Source organism: Vicugna pacos, chromosome 8 (genome assembly GCF_048564905.1).
Source record: "Vicugna pacos chromosome 8, VicPac4, whole genome shotgun sequence".
Classification (NCBI taxonomy): domain Eukaryota; kingdom Metazoa; phylum Chordata; class Mammalia; order Artiodactyla; family Camelidae; genus Vicugna; species Vicugna pacos.
In genome coordinates this window covers 12,433,601-12,451,531 of record NC_132994.1, presented here as the reverse complement: position 1 = coordinate 12,451,531, position 17,931 = coordinate 12,433,601, and the positions used below count along the sequence as shown (strand labels likewise).

Below are 17,931 nucleotides of genomic sequence, written 5' to 3'. Positions count from 1 at the left end.
ACTTACGAACATCAGTGTACATGTTCTTTACAGAATATCATTTTCTGTGTTACTAGGCACATCACTGATGCAGCACCTTTTAAATAAATCCATTAAAAAAATTAAAAGATAGGTACCAGGATTTCCCGCTAGCTCAGCATTAGGAACAGCCTATTTCTGATTCCTGCTTCCAAAGATCGCTGAATTGTGATCCTCCACTTTTCCCAGCCTTCTACCCATCACACCACTTAGAACCTCACTGTTAAAAGAGTAGTTCTCTGGCGTCTCTGAAATTTTATTCTAAGCTGTTGATACTCAATCTGTAGCTACTGGTCCTGATTAACCATTTTGATATTTGTGCACGAGCAGGTAGCAGTGGCCACTGGTTAAGATGACTGCAAGATGCCACTGATTTTAAGCCACATTCCAATTTCAGATATGTTACAATGTGAAGGGTAATGGACATCTTAGAATCAATAAAATATAATACCTTATATTGAGTAGATGACTTTCCAACATTAAAGTATTATGATATTTTCTATATCACGTTTTTGGTATCTTAAGACCCTCAGTTTCCATAAATACCCATGAGGAGCTATATTTTCCAGGAGCTTTTGTCCTCTGATTTCTTAAATGCAAAGAACGGACAGAAAAAAATCACTGGAGCATATCAGCCAAAGACAACAGTTCTAAGAAGAAGAAAGACATGTGGGAACCATGCGATACGTCTGCTAGACTGCAAAATTCATCATTGCATATGTAACACTGAACAGTGGTTAATGACTTTATGAATCAGGATCCAATCAGGAAAACGAACTTCTCGAGAAGAAGTGGATTCAGGGAATCTGCTAGAAAGATGTGGCAAGGGCTGGAGTAGCACATGGTGAAATAATGCAACTCAGAGATCAGGAAGCAGATATGACTTCTGGGCTGGACCTAGGAGCCCAGAAGACCCACTAACAGTGCAGGAGCTACCACGTGATGCTGTTGAGCAGGAGAGCCCAGCTGAAGGCCCATCAAGCTGCTGACATTGATGCTGCAGAACAATGACAGCTGCTAGAGTCTCGTCAATGCCATGACCAGCGATGCCTCCAAAACCACAATGGCCTCCTTCCCTTCCACCTCCATCTCTCCTTCTAATCCAATGCAAATACCGTCCATTGACAGAATCTCCTGGAACTTGGACAGCCAGGGCGTCAGAAAAATACACAGAAACAGACTCAGACATAGAAAATAAACTTACGGTAACCAGGAGGGGTAGGGGGTGGGAAGGGATAAATTGGGAGTTCAAGATTTGCAGAGACACATTACTATGTATAAAATAGATAAACAACAAGGTTCTACTGTAGAGCACAGGGAACTATATTCAATACCTTGTAGTAACCTATAATGAAACAGAATATGAAAAGGAATGTATGCACTTACATATATGACTGAAGCATTATGCTGCACACCAGAAATTGACACATTGTAAACTGACTATATTTCAATTTAAAAAAAAAGAAAAAGAAAAATACAGTTTACTAATTTCCAATCCCTTTCCCAGCATTATCGCCTCATTTCATCCTCACAACTCAATGTGATTGATCTTAGATTTACCCCAATTCTACAGATAAGGAAACTGAGGCAGAGAGGTATTAACTAACTTGGTAAAGTTATAAGATAGCAAAGGGGTAACTCTGGGGTCCAAGCTCATAACCACTATGTCATATTGCTCAGACATCTGCCCAAAGTGGGTTTCAGTAGAAATATGAAATATGAACATATATCAAGCTTAATCCTCATTGTAAACCTTAAAAGTCAATAGCAGCAACTGTATATTTTAACGAAGGGGATGTTAGGTTTGCCACATTTTTAAAAGACTGACAACATAATCTTAAGAATAAATAATTGCTGTTTTTCCTAAGACCAATCAAGTATTAAACCTTGAACTCTCACTTAGCTGCAGCAATTCGCTCCCATTTCCTCAAATTCATATACTAAATGGGCTTTTTATTCCATAGATCAAGTATTCTTTGCAATCTCCACACACACCTATCACCCAGTATCTGCCTCTGCATATGGCTGTATTATCACTCCTTTGTTAGAAATCTGTATTCTCCATTTATATAAATTCCTTTATATCAAATCATAGATTAAAACTACCAAATTACCAGGAATACTAGACACACTAATATAGCCAGAAACTCTGATTTGTAGTCCAATGACTTAAGAAAAACAAACATCATTTATTCAATAATCATTTCCTACCCCCCAAGACATATTCAGCACTTGAGATAAAGATAAATTAGGTAGAATCCATAAATTTAAGTACAACACTGAAAGATGCTGAAAGAGTAAAGACAACATTAATGAAATGTTTCAAATTGAGAAAAATTTCCCAACTGTAATTTTCACACACCTGACAACTTTATTTCTATCTGTAAAAGATAAATATACATGAAAATTCCTAAATAACCTAATGGCCTCCAGAGTTTAGGGCTTCCTACCTATCCAACCTATTAGCATGCCAGACCTCAAAATATATAGCTTCAGCTTTTGCTCAACACACACTTGTATATATTGAAAATGAAAATTCCTAATGGGTTTTGTGTGTGCTTTTTATTCCAAATTTGAAACCCTGTAGATCAACTAAATGTCAGCTCAAAACATCCCTAATGTTAGTTAACAGTTCAGTTTTGACAATGTTAATAACATTAATAATATCATGACAATACTTAAATAGCAATGTTTCTATACTATTACAGCTATTATATTTGCCCTCAATATTTTGCTGGAGAAAAACCAAAGCACTAATGCCACCAAAGAAAATACTATAAAACTGAAGTCAGTTAAGAAATCATTTGGTATACTGCATACAAATTTTCACTTGGATGCTTGGTGCATTTAAGTCATTTGAATCATTCAATCTGGAAAGAAAAATATTGAAGATACATACATATGTATACATAAGCTTGGTAACTATGTCATTGACAACTATATCTAAAACGTGAGATTCAAACTGGAATTTTTGTAATTCCCCTCTTGATAAAGAACTCTTTTAAACAGAAGTCATCTTAGACTCTCAGACATCTGACTTTGTTCACATTTTGAGAAACACATTAGGAACTGTCTGTAATCAAGAAGCAGAGGACTCTGGCTTGATTTAACATGATACAAAGTACATCCAAATATGCTAGGATGTGTTGTAAATCCTAAATAATCTTCATAAGAATCCCTGACAGGCTAAAAACATTCCACAGTAGCCCTTGTATTACCATGGACCTAGCAACTATTCCTTCTAAACTTCTTATAAAATCTGAATTGTCCAATCAACAGAAACAACATTGGAAGAACAATTCCTCTCTCTTCTGGTAACCATTTTGGACCAACTATTCCTGAAACTGGCTGCTCACTGGCTGCCCTCTCTTGCTAAAGCTCTATAAAATCCTTTACCCTCTCTCTCCTGAATTAGAACACTCTAGTGTGCTCATGGTACAACATTCTGAATAAAGGCTTACATTTATGGTGTTAATATTCAAATAAATTATTGGAGCTTTTTAAAATAATAGAAACATCTTTTAATACACCACTAACATTTATGAAGCATTTCTTATACGTCAGGCATTATTCTAAGTATTTTATATGTATTAACAGATTTAATCAAATGATACTACGAAGAAAATTTTATACTACTAAATTTGAAAATTCAGAGAAAATATGATATTATAAAAAGATACAGATAACCGATATTTACTCAAGAACCAGTAGTAGACCAAGAACTATAAGAGATATCAAAAGCAAAGTCAAAAATCTGTCCCCAAAGGCACCAGAAACAATGGTTTTACAAGCAAATTGTATTAAACCTGATAGAACAGATAATAACCTAGATATTCAATCCAGTCTGGAGCACAGAGAAAGAAAGCAGCCCAGTTCATTTTACAAGACTAGCTTAACTCTGATTCGGAAACCAGACAAGGAGGGTGAAGGAAGGATAAGCTATAAACCAATTTTACACATAAATATATATCCATGTTCATATACATGTAAAGAAAGAAAACTATAGTCTATTTATGAACAAAAAAGTCTTTTTAAAAATCTAACTGATACAGGAATGTGCTGATGGAATAATGCATCATGACCAAGTAGAATTTATCCCGAAATAAACGAATTACTCAACATTAGGAAATATGTTAATGAAGTTCATCTCATCAAGAGCTCAAAGGAGAAAAACCATACAAGCATCTCATCAGATACCCAAAAAGAATCTGAAAAAAATTCAACACCTTGGGAGAAGTGGCAGGAAGGAGTGACTAAGTTAAAAATAAGAGAAATTTCCTTAACTTGATAAAGAGCATCAACTGTGTCCTAGGTTAAGGAAGAATGAGACATTTAAGGGGTACAAACTATTATGTATGAAATAAACTACAAGGATATATTGTACAGTACAGGGAATATTGCCAATATTTCATAATAACTTTAAATGAAGTATAACCTTTAAAGATTATGAATCACTGTATTGTACACCTATAATATATAATATTGTACATCAACTATACTTTAATAAAAATTTTTTTTAAAGATGAGAGTTCTAATAAAGAAAAGAGAAATGTCTGATCAATTATTGGGGAAAAAAAGAGCTATAATAATCATTAGCTATAGAGGATAAGATTTTCTACCTAGAACATTTATGGTAATTAATTGAAATTTTATCAGAGAATTGAGTAAGGTCTCCAAATGCAATATTAACACACAAAATCAATAGCTTATCCATATACCAGTAATAACCAATTAGAAATACGTAACAGAAAAAATATCCTACCCATAATTTATATATATATATATAAAACATCTAGTAGTAACTCTAACAACAAAATATGCCAAACCTAATGGAAATACCTACACAATTTATGCATTAACATAAAAAGTTTGAATAAATGAAGACAACCATGTTTTTGGAAAAGAAGAATCGTTATAGTGCAGATACAAAGAACAGGGAAAAAAACGTTCCAATCTTTTCTGCCTACTTTAAAAAAACCTTTACAAACTATGTATAGATATACACATATATTTCCAAATAATAGGACAAACACTGCTCTCAGTGACAATCAGTTCACAGGTATAGACATAATGGCGACATTTCCCAGAAGGTAACATTATACTGTTGAGATCCAGTTGCTTCAAGGTGAACTTCTAATAAACAGATGAAAAAGACATGTTTTATAACAACACACACAAAAAAAAAGTTTTAAAAATACAAGAGCAAGAAAAACTCTGATACGCACAAGAATAAAAATGCAAGGCTTTTATTTTTAGCATCCCCAAGTTAACTGTCTTGCAAACATTTCCAGCTTTCACTTTTAGCTTTTAGGCTATAAATGGTTACATATCGAGTCTTGTCTTCCCACAGGACCTGTGTTGGTAACACCTGATCCTTTCAGTAACTGCCTTTTAGACACTTGCAGTGTCTGCCTTCATCTATTATTTATTACTCAGGGCTTAATCAAAGAATACAAAAGGCTTCCAGAAAACAAAAATGGAATTAAGAAACGTAGGCTTTAAAGTTTAGACTACAAAAAATACAGGCTTCTAATTTTCTCCTTCCACATGCCCAAATATATATATAAATAGGGATGTTTACATCAACATTGTTTAGAATAGGCAAAATTTAGAAAGAACTCCAAGTTTCACAATAGAAGGAAAAATAATTTATGGTATACTCCAAGAAATTGTATAAGTTAGAAATCAGCTAAATCTTTGTGAACTTACACTCAAATGTATCCAAAATAAATTGGTAAGCAAAGCAAGTTATAGAATAGTTACACATAACATGTTTATTTTTATTACTTGTGTATATATGTTCTATAGATTCACATATTTGTATAAATGTAAATGCATGGGAAAAGATTTGAAAAGCCACAGAACCATGTTTGCAGTATGACCTTATGTAACTCTGTTTATATGTAAATGTGTTCTATATATTCATATATGTATAAATATAAATGCACAGAAAGGTCCGAGGAGAGGAGTTGGGTAGGGAAACGCTACTCCACAAGGTTAAAGCTGAAGTCTACGTGAGCAATTCATGAAGAATAAACAAGCATGAAAGTAAAAAACACAAAATGTAAAAAAGATCATTTGTAATCAAATAAATGAAAACTAAAATAAATGGACAGTAATAAAAAGGCCATACATGCAGACAAAAGTCTAGCAGGATATACAACAAAAAGTCAAGAGCAGTTAGGGGATGGATTTATGAGCTCCTTTGATCATCGCTTTTGTACTTTTCAGGAGTTTCAATAAACACACAGGAAAGATTCAATAATAGCCACAATCCTTTAACCGGTATCCACACCCTTTGCAATGTGACTTTGCAGTTGTTCCCATGAAGAAATGGATGCTGTTTGCCCTCCTGATGATCTTAGGCTGAGCTTGTGGCTTGCTCTAGCATACTCCAGCAGAGAGGCATGCCAGCCTTGGCTTCAAGGGCCTTGGGTGCTTCTGCATGCTCCCTTGAGACCTCTGCTTCCACCATGTGAAGAAGCCCACGCTAGCCTGCTGGAGGATGAGGGACAGCAGACCAGAGCACACCAACCACGGCCCCAGATACCTGAGAGAGCCCAACTGAGGTCAGCAAATCCAAGCCACACCTGACTTGCAACTGATGGCAGACCTATGATGGAGCCCAGCGGACACCAGAACTGCCCAGCTGAGCTCAGCCTTACTCACGGGCCTGCACGTGAGCTGTACAGAAAGTTGTTTCAAGACAGTAAGTGGCTCAGTAAGCATCAACTGTTTGCTGGTAGAGCATACAATACCTTTATAAGGTGAAAAATAAGTCTTTTCAAGAAAACAATGTGAGGCACTGCTAACCACTTAACTAGAATGTTGTTTACACTGAAATATTACAGTATCTTATTTCTAGTAGGTGTATGTCTTTTTAATGAAAAAAAAAGAAAATTAAAGTAGTGCAACAGGGTAACTGAACTACTTTCGAGTTCCAAGCTGCCATTTAGCAAACTTCAACGCTGCCCTCATATATATGAATAAAATACCTGATATAAAAATAGATATTTTTGTCATATTAAGGACTAATGATACAACTAAGTTACCCTTGGAAGTCACATCACCCACCACCAGCAATGACGGAGAACTTTCACTGTGCCAGTCCCTTTAAATCTGTTCATTTCATCTTTAAATCAACTTGATGAGACAAGGTATTATCACTGTCCTGGTACTGAGAGAACTAAAACAGAGAGGGTAAGAAGCTTGTCCAAAGTCACCTGAGCAGGAAGTAGTGGAGTCAGGACTTCAAACTCAGGCAATCTGGTTCCAAAATCTACAATCGTAACCACTTTATTCAACTGCCACAAGAAAGACAAGTTGCCCAAGGGAAAAAGAGAAATCAGACTGACCACTTAATGTGTCTGAACGTAACAAAGAAAGATTACACTGAGGAGATTAGGGACTATATTAGTAATAGAAACATGAGAAATTAAGCAAATGAAAGGAGAAAGAAAAGGAAAAAAAGTATTTCAGAGAAAACAGTTAAAATCAAAGAGGAAATAAAAGAATGCTGGGTATTTTGGTTTTTTTTTTTTTTTTGGCTGTTGTGAATCATACCAATGTGATCATAGCAATGTAAATACTAAATAATGATCTGACCAAAAATTACACTACCACCCTATAGAGATATTTTTTAAAGCCTGGATATTTTGAGACACATGCTGGGGAAAAGAAGAGGGCATAAAATAGCCAAATTCTAGTAGGAAGTTAAAATAATGATGCTTAAAATTTTAAAAGCAAGTGTAAGCACATTATTTACAAATCTGATGATATACTACACAAAACTACTATAAATGATTGCCTGTAGGGAGAGAAGCATGGATTTGACAAAGGTTGAAGTAAGGAACTAATATTTTTGGTTACAAGATATTATTTGAGTTTTTAAATTCTGTGTATCATTTTAATTTAAAAACTAACAAATCTAACAAATGAATTTTCTCTCATTACTGCATCAAACTTAATTCTTTTCAGTGACTATCCCTAGTATTAAATGTCCTAGCCTGCATAAAAATAACCTGCTTTAATGATGCCAACCAAAACAAATTTAAAATACAAAACATGAATTCCTTTTTTGTGTACACTGAGATTTAGCAAAAATATTTTTAAAGTCTTCTACCATTCAGAAACCACTTAAAACAATTTTCTTCCCTTCAGAATGTATGAGTATGTATCTAATTCCTATATTTGCTTAAAAAAAAATCCTCAATATCATTATGACCTATATTTGCCTGAAAGGGTAGTGTGAATTCTGGAAATAAGGCAACACAAGCTTTTAGCCTTACTTCTTCTCACTAAACAACCATAGATAAAAGCCGTATTTACTTCAGTTATCACTGATGCCCTGAATCATTCAGTTAAATAAAACCAAAAAGTTCAAAAGACACACAAGAACAGCTTCTCCACCAGATGCCTTTATCTGATAATGTCCCTGACTCATTCTCTTTTTGAATCATAACTATTTTGTATATTTTTGACATTGTCTAGATTGCTCTTCCTTATCTGCCTCTTCTAAATATCCCTCTGCTATTTTTAAAAAATTTAATTGCATGTAAATGTCATAATTAGAATAAATGATCCAGAAATATTTAGTGACTTTTTCTTTCCAAATTTAAAAGGTACAAGCTTTATTGTATATTCAAAACAAGTGGAGACAAAATTAAGAAAACTGCTGCATAAAGAATGGATTAATGACCTATTTTTACCTTCATCTTTGTAGTTTATAAAGTGAATGGCTAAGTGGGAAGAAATCCTTTCTAAATGTTGTAGACCAGACATAAGGGAGAGACATCACAGCACATATGTTGCAACAGAGAATAGTGTATGGGGACCAGGTCCAAAAATGAGGGGGTCAGGGAGGTCAAGAAGAGCTGTGACAGGGACAAATGGTTTTACACCCCTCCCTGAAATGTGAGACTATATTTCTCGGCTGCCTTTGTCTCTAGCCGGGGACATGTGACCAAGTCCCTTAATTATAGCACAGAGGCTCCCAAATCAGACCTGTGACCACACTGGACTGTGTCACGTGTAGTTTTTATAACCTTTAAAGAAGAAAATTAACCCAATGCCAATGGAGAAGTTAGCACAGTCGGTACACCTTCAAACCTTGGACTATACAGCCCATAAATGATACACAGCCTCAATGAATGGCTATTGATGGCGTATTTTTCCATTCAGTTAAAATGTAGGTCATTTTAATTCTGTGGGAAAATGTTTTTAAACAGCATATTTCTTGGCATGAAACCAGGACAAGGGAGCAACTTGTTTCATTTATGCCCTCCACCCAACAATGTTTAAATGGTATATAAAGTAGGGTAAGTAATGTGAGAAGGACAGCCTTTGGGGTCAGAACACCTTGGTTTAAAACCTAACTCTGTCACTAGTTCCTCTGTGAGTAAGTTTCTTAAATTCTCTACATTGCAGTTTCAGGATAATACCATCTCACAGAGCTTTTACGAAGATTAAATGGAACGATCCATTTACCATATACGTCCAATGCCTGAGTCTAGAGATAAACTGTCTGGGTCTGAATCCTGTTTGTGCAGATTTGGGCAAGTTGCTTAACTTCTCTAACCCTTAGGTTCCTCATGGATAAAATAGTGATAGTGACAGAATTTCGGGTAAGGTTGCTGTGAGGATTAAATGAAACAGTCAAGTCATTCTTTTGGGGGGGCGGTAAGTAGGTTTTTTATTTATATATAAATGTATATATTTTTTAAACAGAGGCACTGGGGATTGAACCCAGGACCTCGTGCATGCGAAGCATATGCTCTACCACTGAGCTCTACCCTCTCCCCCTTTTAAGTCATTCTTTAAAGAATCTCTTTCCCCTTCTTCTTCCCTTTCCCTTTCCTCCTTCTTTTCCCCTTCCTGGTGGCTAAAATGTGTATGTGATGTTGGGAGTAGAGCACCCTTGTGGGACCACATTGAAGACAGCAGAGAAATCAAACAGGAGGGCCCGGGTATCTTGATGACTGAGGAGATGCCACACTGCCAACCAGGACACTTATGTGAGAGAAAGATAAACTTCTGTCTTCCTTAAGGTCTTATTATGGGTTCTACTGTTCGTCTAACTTTTTGAAATTGTATAATTCATGAATATATCCATGTATTTAAGATACCATTCCACAAATAAAATGAGGACTTAAATTCATGGACTTTAGAAACATTGCCTTAGACTCCTCAAAAGTTAGCTTTTGTGTCCTTACTTATACTTGACCATGTCCCATTTAGCTAGGATTACTGGATAATTAGCATAAATGAACTATTATGTAATTAATACAACTCCCAATCAACTCCCATTTTTACAAGTAACTGTCAGCAAAGTATCTGTAATATAATAATACACACCTATATTTATTACTCTATGAACTTTTCCAACATCAACTCTTAAAAAAAATTCAAATGTAAAGGTTCCTATCTTTAGTCACCTGTTTTAACTATTCCCAAATGTATACTGGAAATTCAAGAATGAATGTAGTGGGGGGAAGTCAATCTATTAAGTTAGTTACAGATACAAGTCTTCCTATTACTACCACTTAGAAATTTTCATGCTCTTTGATCTTTTAAATGAATCTAAAGCTGAATCTAAAGCATCTTTTATCTTTTTGACTCTGTCAATACAGAAATGTCTTCCACAAGGCACTCCAGATTATTAAATCAAAATACTCCATTCCTTTTTATATCATTCCAAACAAACTTAATTGTGGAGTTTACTCCACCCGTGCAAAGTAGATCTGAGAGATTAACAGATGGAGCCAGATAAGAGTGGCTGCACACAGGCAGCAATAAAAGAATCAGTGTCAGAATATTCAGAGTCCCCGACCTCATCCCCCTCAAAAACGCAGAAACCAAAATATGGTCAGCTATAAGATACGGATTTGAACCAGAGGCCAAGTCTAAGAAAACTAAAGGTTAAAAGCATCCTGAATTTCTTTTTTGGCATGGGAGGGTTTCTTTCCTTCCTTCCTTCCTTCCTTCCTTTCTTCCTTCCTTCCTTCCTTCCTTCCTTCCTTCATTTATCTATCTATCTACCTACCTACCTACCTATCTATCTATCTATTTATCTATCTAGCTATCTATCTTTAATGGAGGTACAGAAAATTGAACCCAGGGCCTTGTTCATGCTAGGTGTACACTCTACCACTGAGCCCCTTAAAAGCCCCTACCCTACCCCCTTAAAAGCATCCTGAATTCTATATAAGGACCAAGAATTTTTTAAAAAAAGACAAATGGAGATAGTTATTGCTTTAATATTGATATTAAGCACTGGTTCTCAAAAGTTACTCTGAGTCAGAAGCACCTGGAGGGCTGTGACGACAGAGCGAGCTGGGCTGTCCCCAGGGGTGCTGATTCAGTAGGTCTTGAACTGAGGCTGGACAATCTGCATTCCTAACAAGCTCCCACAAGGCTTCTGCTGCTGGTCCAGGGATCAACCTTGATAACCACCCAGAGAACACTCATATGAAGACTCTGCTGGCTAGCTCTCTTCCTAGCCTACTTTCTTCTACAGACAAGTCCTCTAGCTGTGAAAGAACGATGCTTTATTTGTCTTTATCGAGCCATTGGGGGTCAAGAAAAGATTCAGAGTTAAGAGTCCCTGAAACGGCACATAATCAATCACAGGGAAACTTCTGCAAAACTTTTAAGCCTCGATCCTCCTCGTCGGGGCCTTTCATAATCTATCCCAGGGCCAAACCTACAACTAATATCTCCAGTTCAGTCTCTTAGCTGGAATCCTGTAACATTAAACATTTCCCTTACCAGTCTTGATTTCAGAATATGCAGCGAAATAAATATTACTTTTTGAAATGTTTCCTACTCAGTCTCTTATTAAACCCCGGAAAAAAACACCTTTATTAATTGATTAGCTTTAATTGGTTGGTCTTACAAATATGATACTCACAAGGTATCCAAAGTAATTAGAAATCAAATAGCTACTCAGTTTTAACATTGGTATTTTCCATTCTTGGGCATATATCCACAGAAAACTCTAATTCAAAAAGACATATGCACTCCAAAGTTCATAGCAGCACTATTTACAGTAGCCAAGACATGGAAACAACCTAAATGTCCATCAATAGATGATTGGATAAAGAACCTGTGGTGTATTTATACAATGGAATACTACTCAGTCATAAAAAAGAATGCAATAATGCCATTTGCAGGACATGAATGGACCTAGAGATTGTCATATTAAGTGAAGTAAGTAAGACAAATATATGATGTTGTTTATAAGTGGAATTTAAAATTTAAAAAAAGATACAAAGTTTATTTACAAGCCAGAAATAGACTCAAGGACATAGAAAACAAACTGTGGTTACCACAGGGGACGTGGGAGAGGGATAGATAAGCAGTTTGGGAGTAACAAATACACAATACTATATATAAAATAGATAAACAACAAGGTCCAACTGTATAGCACAGGGAACTATATTCAATTTTTTGTAATAAGCTATAATGGAAAAGAATCTGAATATATATACGTATAACTAAATCACTTTGCTGTACACCTAAAACTAACACTGTAAATCAACTACACTTCAATAAAAAGAGTTTAAAAAAACTGATATTTTCCTATTCACCTCAAGATTATAAATTCTTTTGTTATTTTTTTTATTCCATAAGGGACATAGATAACAGTAGTTTCTTAAAGAGGTAGAAATTCAATTTAAAGTATGCTTAACTTAAGAATAAATAGAACTCTGATAAATTTGCCAACATAAATGTAAGATGACACAACCACTTTGAAAAACTCTTCAGTAGATTCTTGTAACAATCTAGATCTACTCTGTGACACACCAGTTCTACTCCTAGATGTTTATTTCCCCCCACTTCAAAAAATATGTTCACAAAAATACTTGTGCAAGATTGTCCCTAGCAGCCTTGTACAAAATAGACAAAATCTGAAAACAATAATGGACATTTGCTCATCAACAGGACTGGATAAACTGTGGTATATTCATACAATGGAAATACTACTCAGCAATGAAAAAGGAATAAATTCCTGATACAAGTAACAACTTGAATGAATTTCAAAGCCAATGGGTTGAGCAAAAGAAGACAAACACAGAAGAATATATATAGTACTGTGATTTGTTTCTATGTAGCCCAAAGCATGTGCAACTAATATACGGTGAGAGCAATTAGAAACGTGGCTAAGTCTGGGGTAGGGAGAATGGATTGGCAGAGAAGAGGCAGGAAAGAGCTTCCTGGAGTGATGAAAGTTTTCTACGTCTTATTTTGCAGTGTTTACATGGATGTATGGGACTGTCAGATCTATCAAAGTGCATACTTAATATCTGTGCATTTGTATGTAAATGCAAGTAATTCACATCAGAATAAAACAAAATGTTTTTAAGCTTAGCTCTTCAAGGAAAGGAATGATTTGCCAAAGCAATGTTTCTTGAATTTAAAACAAAATACACGTTAGACAGAATAAACAGTTTGATGTTTAAATGTCCACTATAGTTGATAAAGAAGCAGTCACAGATGAGGGTTTACAGAATTATGATTCTGAGAATAGAGGAAGGGTGACCAAACACCCCAGTTTATCTTAGACACTGCCCCCAGTGTGGACCTGATGTCACAGCATTAACAGTGTTCCCTTCACTACCAAGAGTCCTAATTCAGATGAAGACTTGTAAGGTCACTTTAGCTAAAAAGGCATTTGATGTTATTTAGGACAAAGAGCTCATTCACTTTTTCATTCAATTCACATCTACTAGCATCTGTTATGGAGTCAAATACAATCCCTATTTTCTTGCTACCAGCTCACATTGCTTCTGTTTCCACAATCAAAATACAAAATAGCTAGGATAGATGTTCCCTATGATTAACTTAAAATATACAGCTGAGGACAAACTAAATATAGAAGAAATCAGATTTCTTTTTTTCCTACAAGGAAAATATAAAACAAGCTTCTGGGAAAAAAAAAAGTCACATAATTTTGAACTGCGTAAAACAAAACGTATAAAGATCTTCATAAATATGAAATAAAGGAAATATTTACCTGCTGCCCTGTAAAGTATTTTAGGTTCAAAAAATATACAAGGATTTTTATCCTCTATGCATGACAAAAGAAGTCCTTTGGCCTGGAAAGGGCTTCTGGGTACAACCACCTGCAAAAACAGATTTTTGTTTTAAAGACAATTTCAGTGAAAATGTATCCCAGTTATCTTACTTATAAAAAGGTTTGATATTTAAATAACCGATTGTTACTAATTAAATATAGAAAGCTTGTATTTTTAGACCAATCATCATTTATTATAAAATTTACATATTGTCCCCAAAAAATCCCATTTGTTCCACAAATACTTATCAGATGCCCACCATATTCTGGTAACTAAGATACTGCTCTTCTCTCAAGGAGCTAGGTTTGCATATGCATAGACAATAAAAGGAATCCACAAAAAGCACTCATCAATACAACAGAGTAAAGTTGCCAATATCTTCCTGCATTTACCTATAAAGAAATCTTTTCTACTAATATTCCAGTAGAATACTCCAAAGGCATGCAATTCTCTTCTCCAATTTTAACATGCTAAAATCTCCTCCTTTCCCATGCAAAATCTGAATAATCCACTGAACTTTATGATCCAGGCACTATAATTCCCAGTTACTGAAAAGCTAAAAGAAAAGCGTGGATATTTAAAACACTTCCAGGTGGGGAAAGGGCTCTAGGACCTTCCTGAGAATGAGGTTGATACTGAGGAAGATGATGGTAGTAACAGCAGGGAGAACACATGTTAATGGGGCCAAGCCCACTGTGTGGGTTAGTTCCTCCGCTGCTCATAGCGACCCCACGAGGTGGTGATTATTATTTTCCCCAATTTAGAAATAGGGACTGAGGCTTAAAGAGGGATCATGTAACTTGCCCAAGGTTACACCGATTGCTAGAGCAGGGATTCCCACCTGTTCTAACTGACCAAGCTCTTAACTTCTATACCATTTTGCCTCCAATCACAAACTTGTATCTAGTTTAAAGATTGTTAAGTAACTGCCTAAAGATAAGTGTCCCATGGGAAGAGTTATCATTAAGATAAACCTGAGGGAGTAGGGACACAGCTCAGTGGTAGAGGGCATGCTCAGCATGCACAAGGTCCTGGGTTCAATCCCCAGTGCCTCTGTTAAGAAGGGGGGAAAAATATAGACAATGAAATATTTTTTTAAATAATAAAATAAAACTAATCTGAATTTATCATAAACACTCAAGTAAGATTCCTTGAAGCAAGCTATACTTGGCTTTCAAAATCATTTTTATATCATCTTACTGAAGGATTTTTATTTAAAAAATAAAATAGCAAAAATCTCACTATTTTCTGAAAGCAGACAGCTAAACACATGGCCCCTCATAACACACAATGTCTCCATCTTATGCTCCTATTTTAGTTTTTCTTCATCTGTCTTCTTCATGTGTTTATTTTCAATCTTTTGTACTATATATATATATTCTCATTTGGGTTAAGATAAAAGAGAAAGGGTCAGGGAGGACAGGGTAGGGGACTGAGAGAAAAGAACTTCTTTTAAAAATACTGGGTAACATCATAAACAGTAAATGTGAATTGATCTTCAGCTCAAGCAAAAAAATAACTATTGCCTCAAATGTGGTTTCTGTCCCAACCTACCATTTTCAGCTTACACTGAAAAATTATGCAAACTCTATTCAACTAAGAAATTTTACAACTTGGATCTCGTAAAAAAAATAAATAAATAAAATAAAACTTAAACACACAGTCACAAATGATTCACGTTATCAAAAAACAGACACACTGCCCTAGGTGGACACATTGATGAGTTTCTATAATGATTCCCTGGAAGGCGTTTCAGAAGATAGGAAAGAAGGTAATGTAAAAAATTAAGACATAAAATAAGCAAATAAATAAATACATGCATACATACATACAAAAATATATATAAAATCAAAAGACCCAAGAGCTATTGTGGAAGACCTAAGATTATTGCAGAATGCTACAAAAGAGGCTTCAAAATTAACTGTTTGAACAACTATGACCTTATCCTAGACTGGAAAACACATCTAGGCAACAAAGTCTTCTGTTAGTCTATTTAAGAAGAAATAGACTAAAAGCAAAAGTCTTATCCCTCTGACTTTCAGGTAAATATGGACTAAATCTGCTAACAGAAGATTTCTTACAATTACCCCAAAATCAGTTGAGTGAGAAAGCCCTATTAGAAAGAAACAGAGCTTCGAAAGAGGAGGAAGATAAACCGACTGTGTTCTAGCTCTTATTCTTTGAAGTCTATGAAATTAATGTCAAGGTAAAGCCAAGGCCACTTCAAGAAGACTGTTCTATAAACCTGGGCACTGGATACTTGATCTAAAAGAAATATAAGCTCTCTTTCCTAAAAACAATTAAGTTCACATAAATTCCAAAAATCCTGATTGCTTTTCTCTCGATAAGCAGATCAGTTAATATTAACAGAAGGAACCAAAACGGAAACATCAAATCGAGAGCAAATAAAGCACATCACAGAGAATACCTTGATGCCTGGGCAGTGGGCAAAAAACGCTTCAGGACTCTGAGAGTGATAGAGAGCCCCGTGGCCGACACAGCCCCAAGGGGACCGGATGGTGAGGCTTCCACAATTAAAAAGGTCCCCAGAGCGATAGCGGTACTTGGCAGCTTCATTAACAATCTGAGGGGGAAAGAGAGAGGGGACATGTCACCATGAGTCCTTTTTCCCATCCATTTTCTTAAGCCATTTTATTAGACCTTTTAATACATGCCCATAACATAATAGCCCAAAGGTAACAAAAAATTCCCCAGCTAGGAGGTGAGAGAGTGGAGGTAATACTTCAATACTTCATGGACTTCCCTTAGAAATGCTCAATTACAGTCAAATACAATCTTCTTACCTGATCGAAAGCAGGGAAAATATAATCTGCAAACTGAATTTCCGCAATGGCAGTAGCACCAGTGACTGCAATTCCAATTCCAAATCCAACAATTCCTTGTTCGCACAATGGGGTATTAAATACTCTATCTTTACCTACGAAAGAAAAGAAAGTCATCTTAATATGACAAATGAGAGTAATGTCATGCACCACACAATTGAAAATTCACTAAGTTAATAATGGTGAGGTGGAGGAAAAAAGCATAGAACACGTGGATGAAACAGATAAGAAATAGTATGACAGCTTAAATGCAAACATAGTAATTATATTAAATATAAGTAATCGAAACATTCTAATTAAAAGAAAAATTGGCACACTGGGATAAAAGAAAACAAAACCCAATTACTTAAAAGAAAACACTCAAACAATAAAGATAAATGGAAGTAAAAGAAAGGAAAAAACAAACAATGGGAAGCCTAACCCAAAGAAGTTGATGTCACTGCATTAATAGCAGACAAAGTAGACTTTAAGGGAAAAGGCATTACCAGAGACAAGAGGGGAAATTCATATGTTAAAGGATTCAAATCATAAGGAGGACATAATTCTAAATTTATACTCATCTAATAACACAAGCTCCAAATAAATAGAAAAAATTCACAGAATTAAAAGGATAAATAAAATTTCCAATCTAGAGGGAGATTTTCATATATCGGTCTCACTGAAAGAAAAAACACTTTTTATTTTAAAATGTAAAAACTACTGAAGATTTGAACATGATTAATAAACATAATCCAACTGACACTGTACCCAAGAGCTAAGAATATAAATTCTTTTCAAGTAAACGAGAACACTGACAGTAATCGACCACAGACTGGGCTGTAAAGCCAATCAACAAGTTACAAAGGATTAAAATTATACAGAGTATATTCTCAGGCCATGGTAGAATTAAGCTAGAAAGCAATAACAAAGTTTTAAAAATATATATGCCCGCCATGTTCACTGCAGCAGTATTTACAGTAAATACCCAAGATATGGAAACAACTTAAGTGTCCATT

At 35.3% G+C, this 17,931-nt stretch overlaps 1 protein-coding gene across 4 annotated transcripts in view; it reads right to left on the bottom strand.

The window, feature by feature from the left end:
- Positions 1 to 17,931, bottom strand: part of BCKDHB (branched chain keto acid dehydrogenase E1 subunit beta) — a 195,891-nt gene that overhangs the window by 140,627 nt on the left and 37,333 nt on the right. For all 4 annotated transcript variants that reach the window (XM_072965536.1, XM_072965537.1, XM_015247972.3 and 1 more), the window contains exons 4-6: positions 16,898 to 17,031; positions 16,522 to 16,677; positions 14,033 to 14,141 (exon numbers count right to left, since the gene is read on the bottom strand). In XM_072965536.1, the coding sequence (XP_072821637.1) occupies positions 14,033 to 14,141; positions 16,522 to 16,677; positions 16,898 to 17,031 (399 nt within the window). The remainder of the gene's footprint in view (positions 1 to 14,032; positions 14,142 to 16,521; positions 16,678 to 16,897; positions 17,032 to 17,931) is intronic.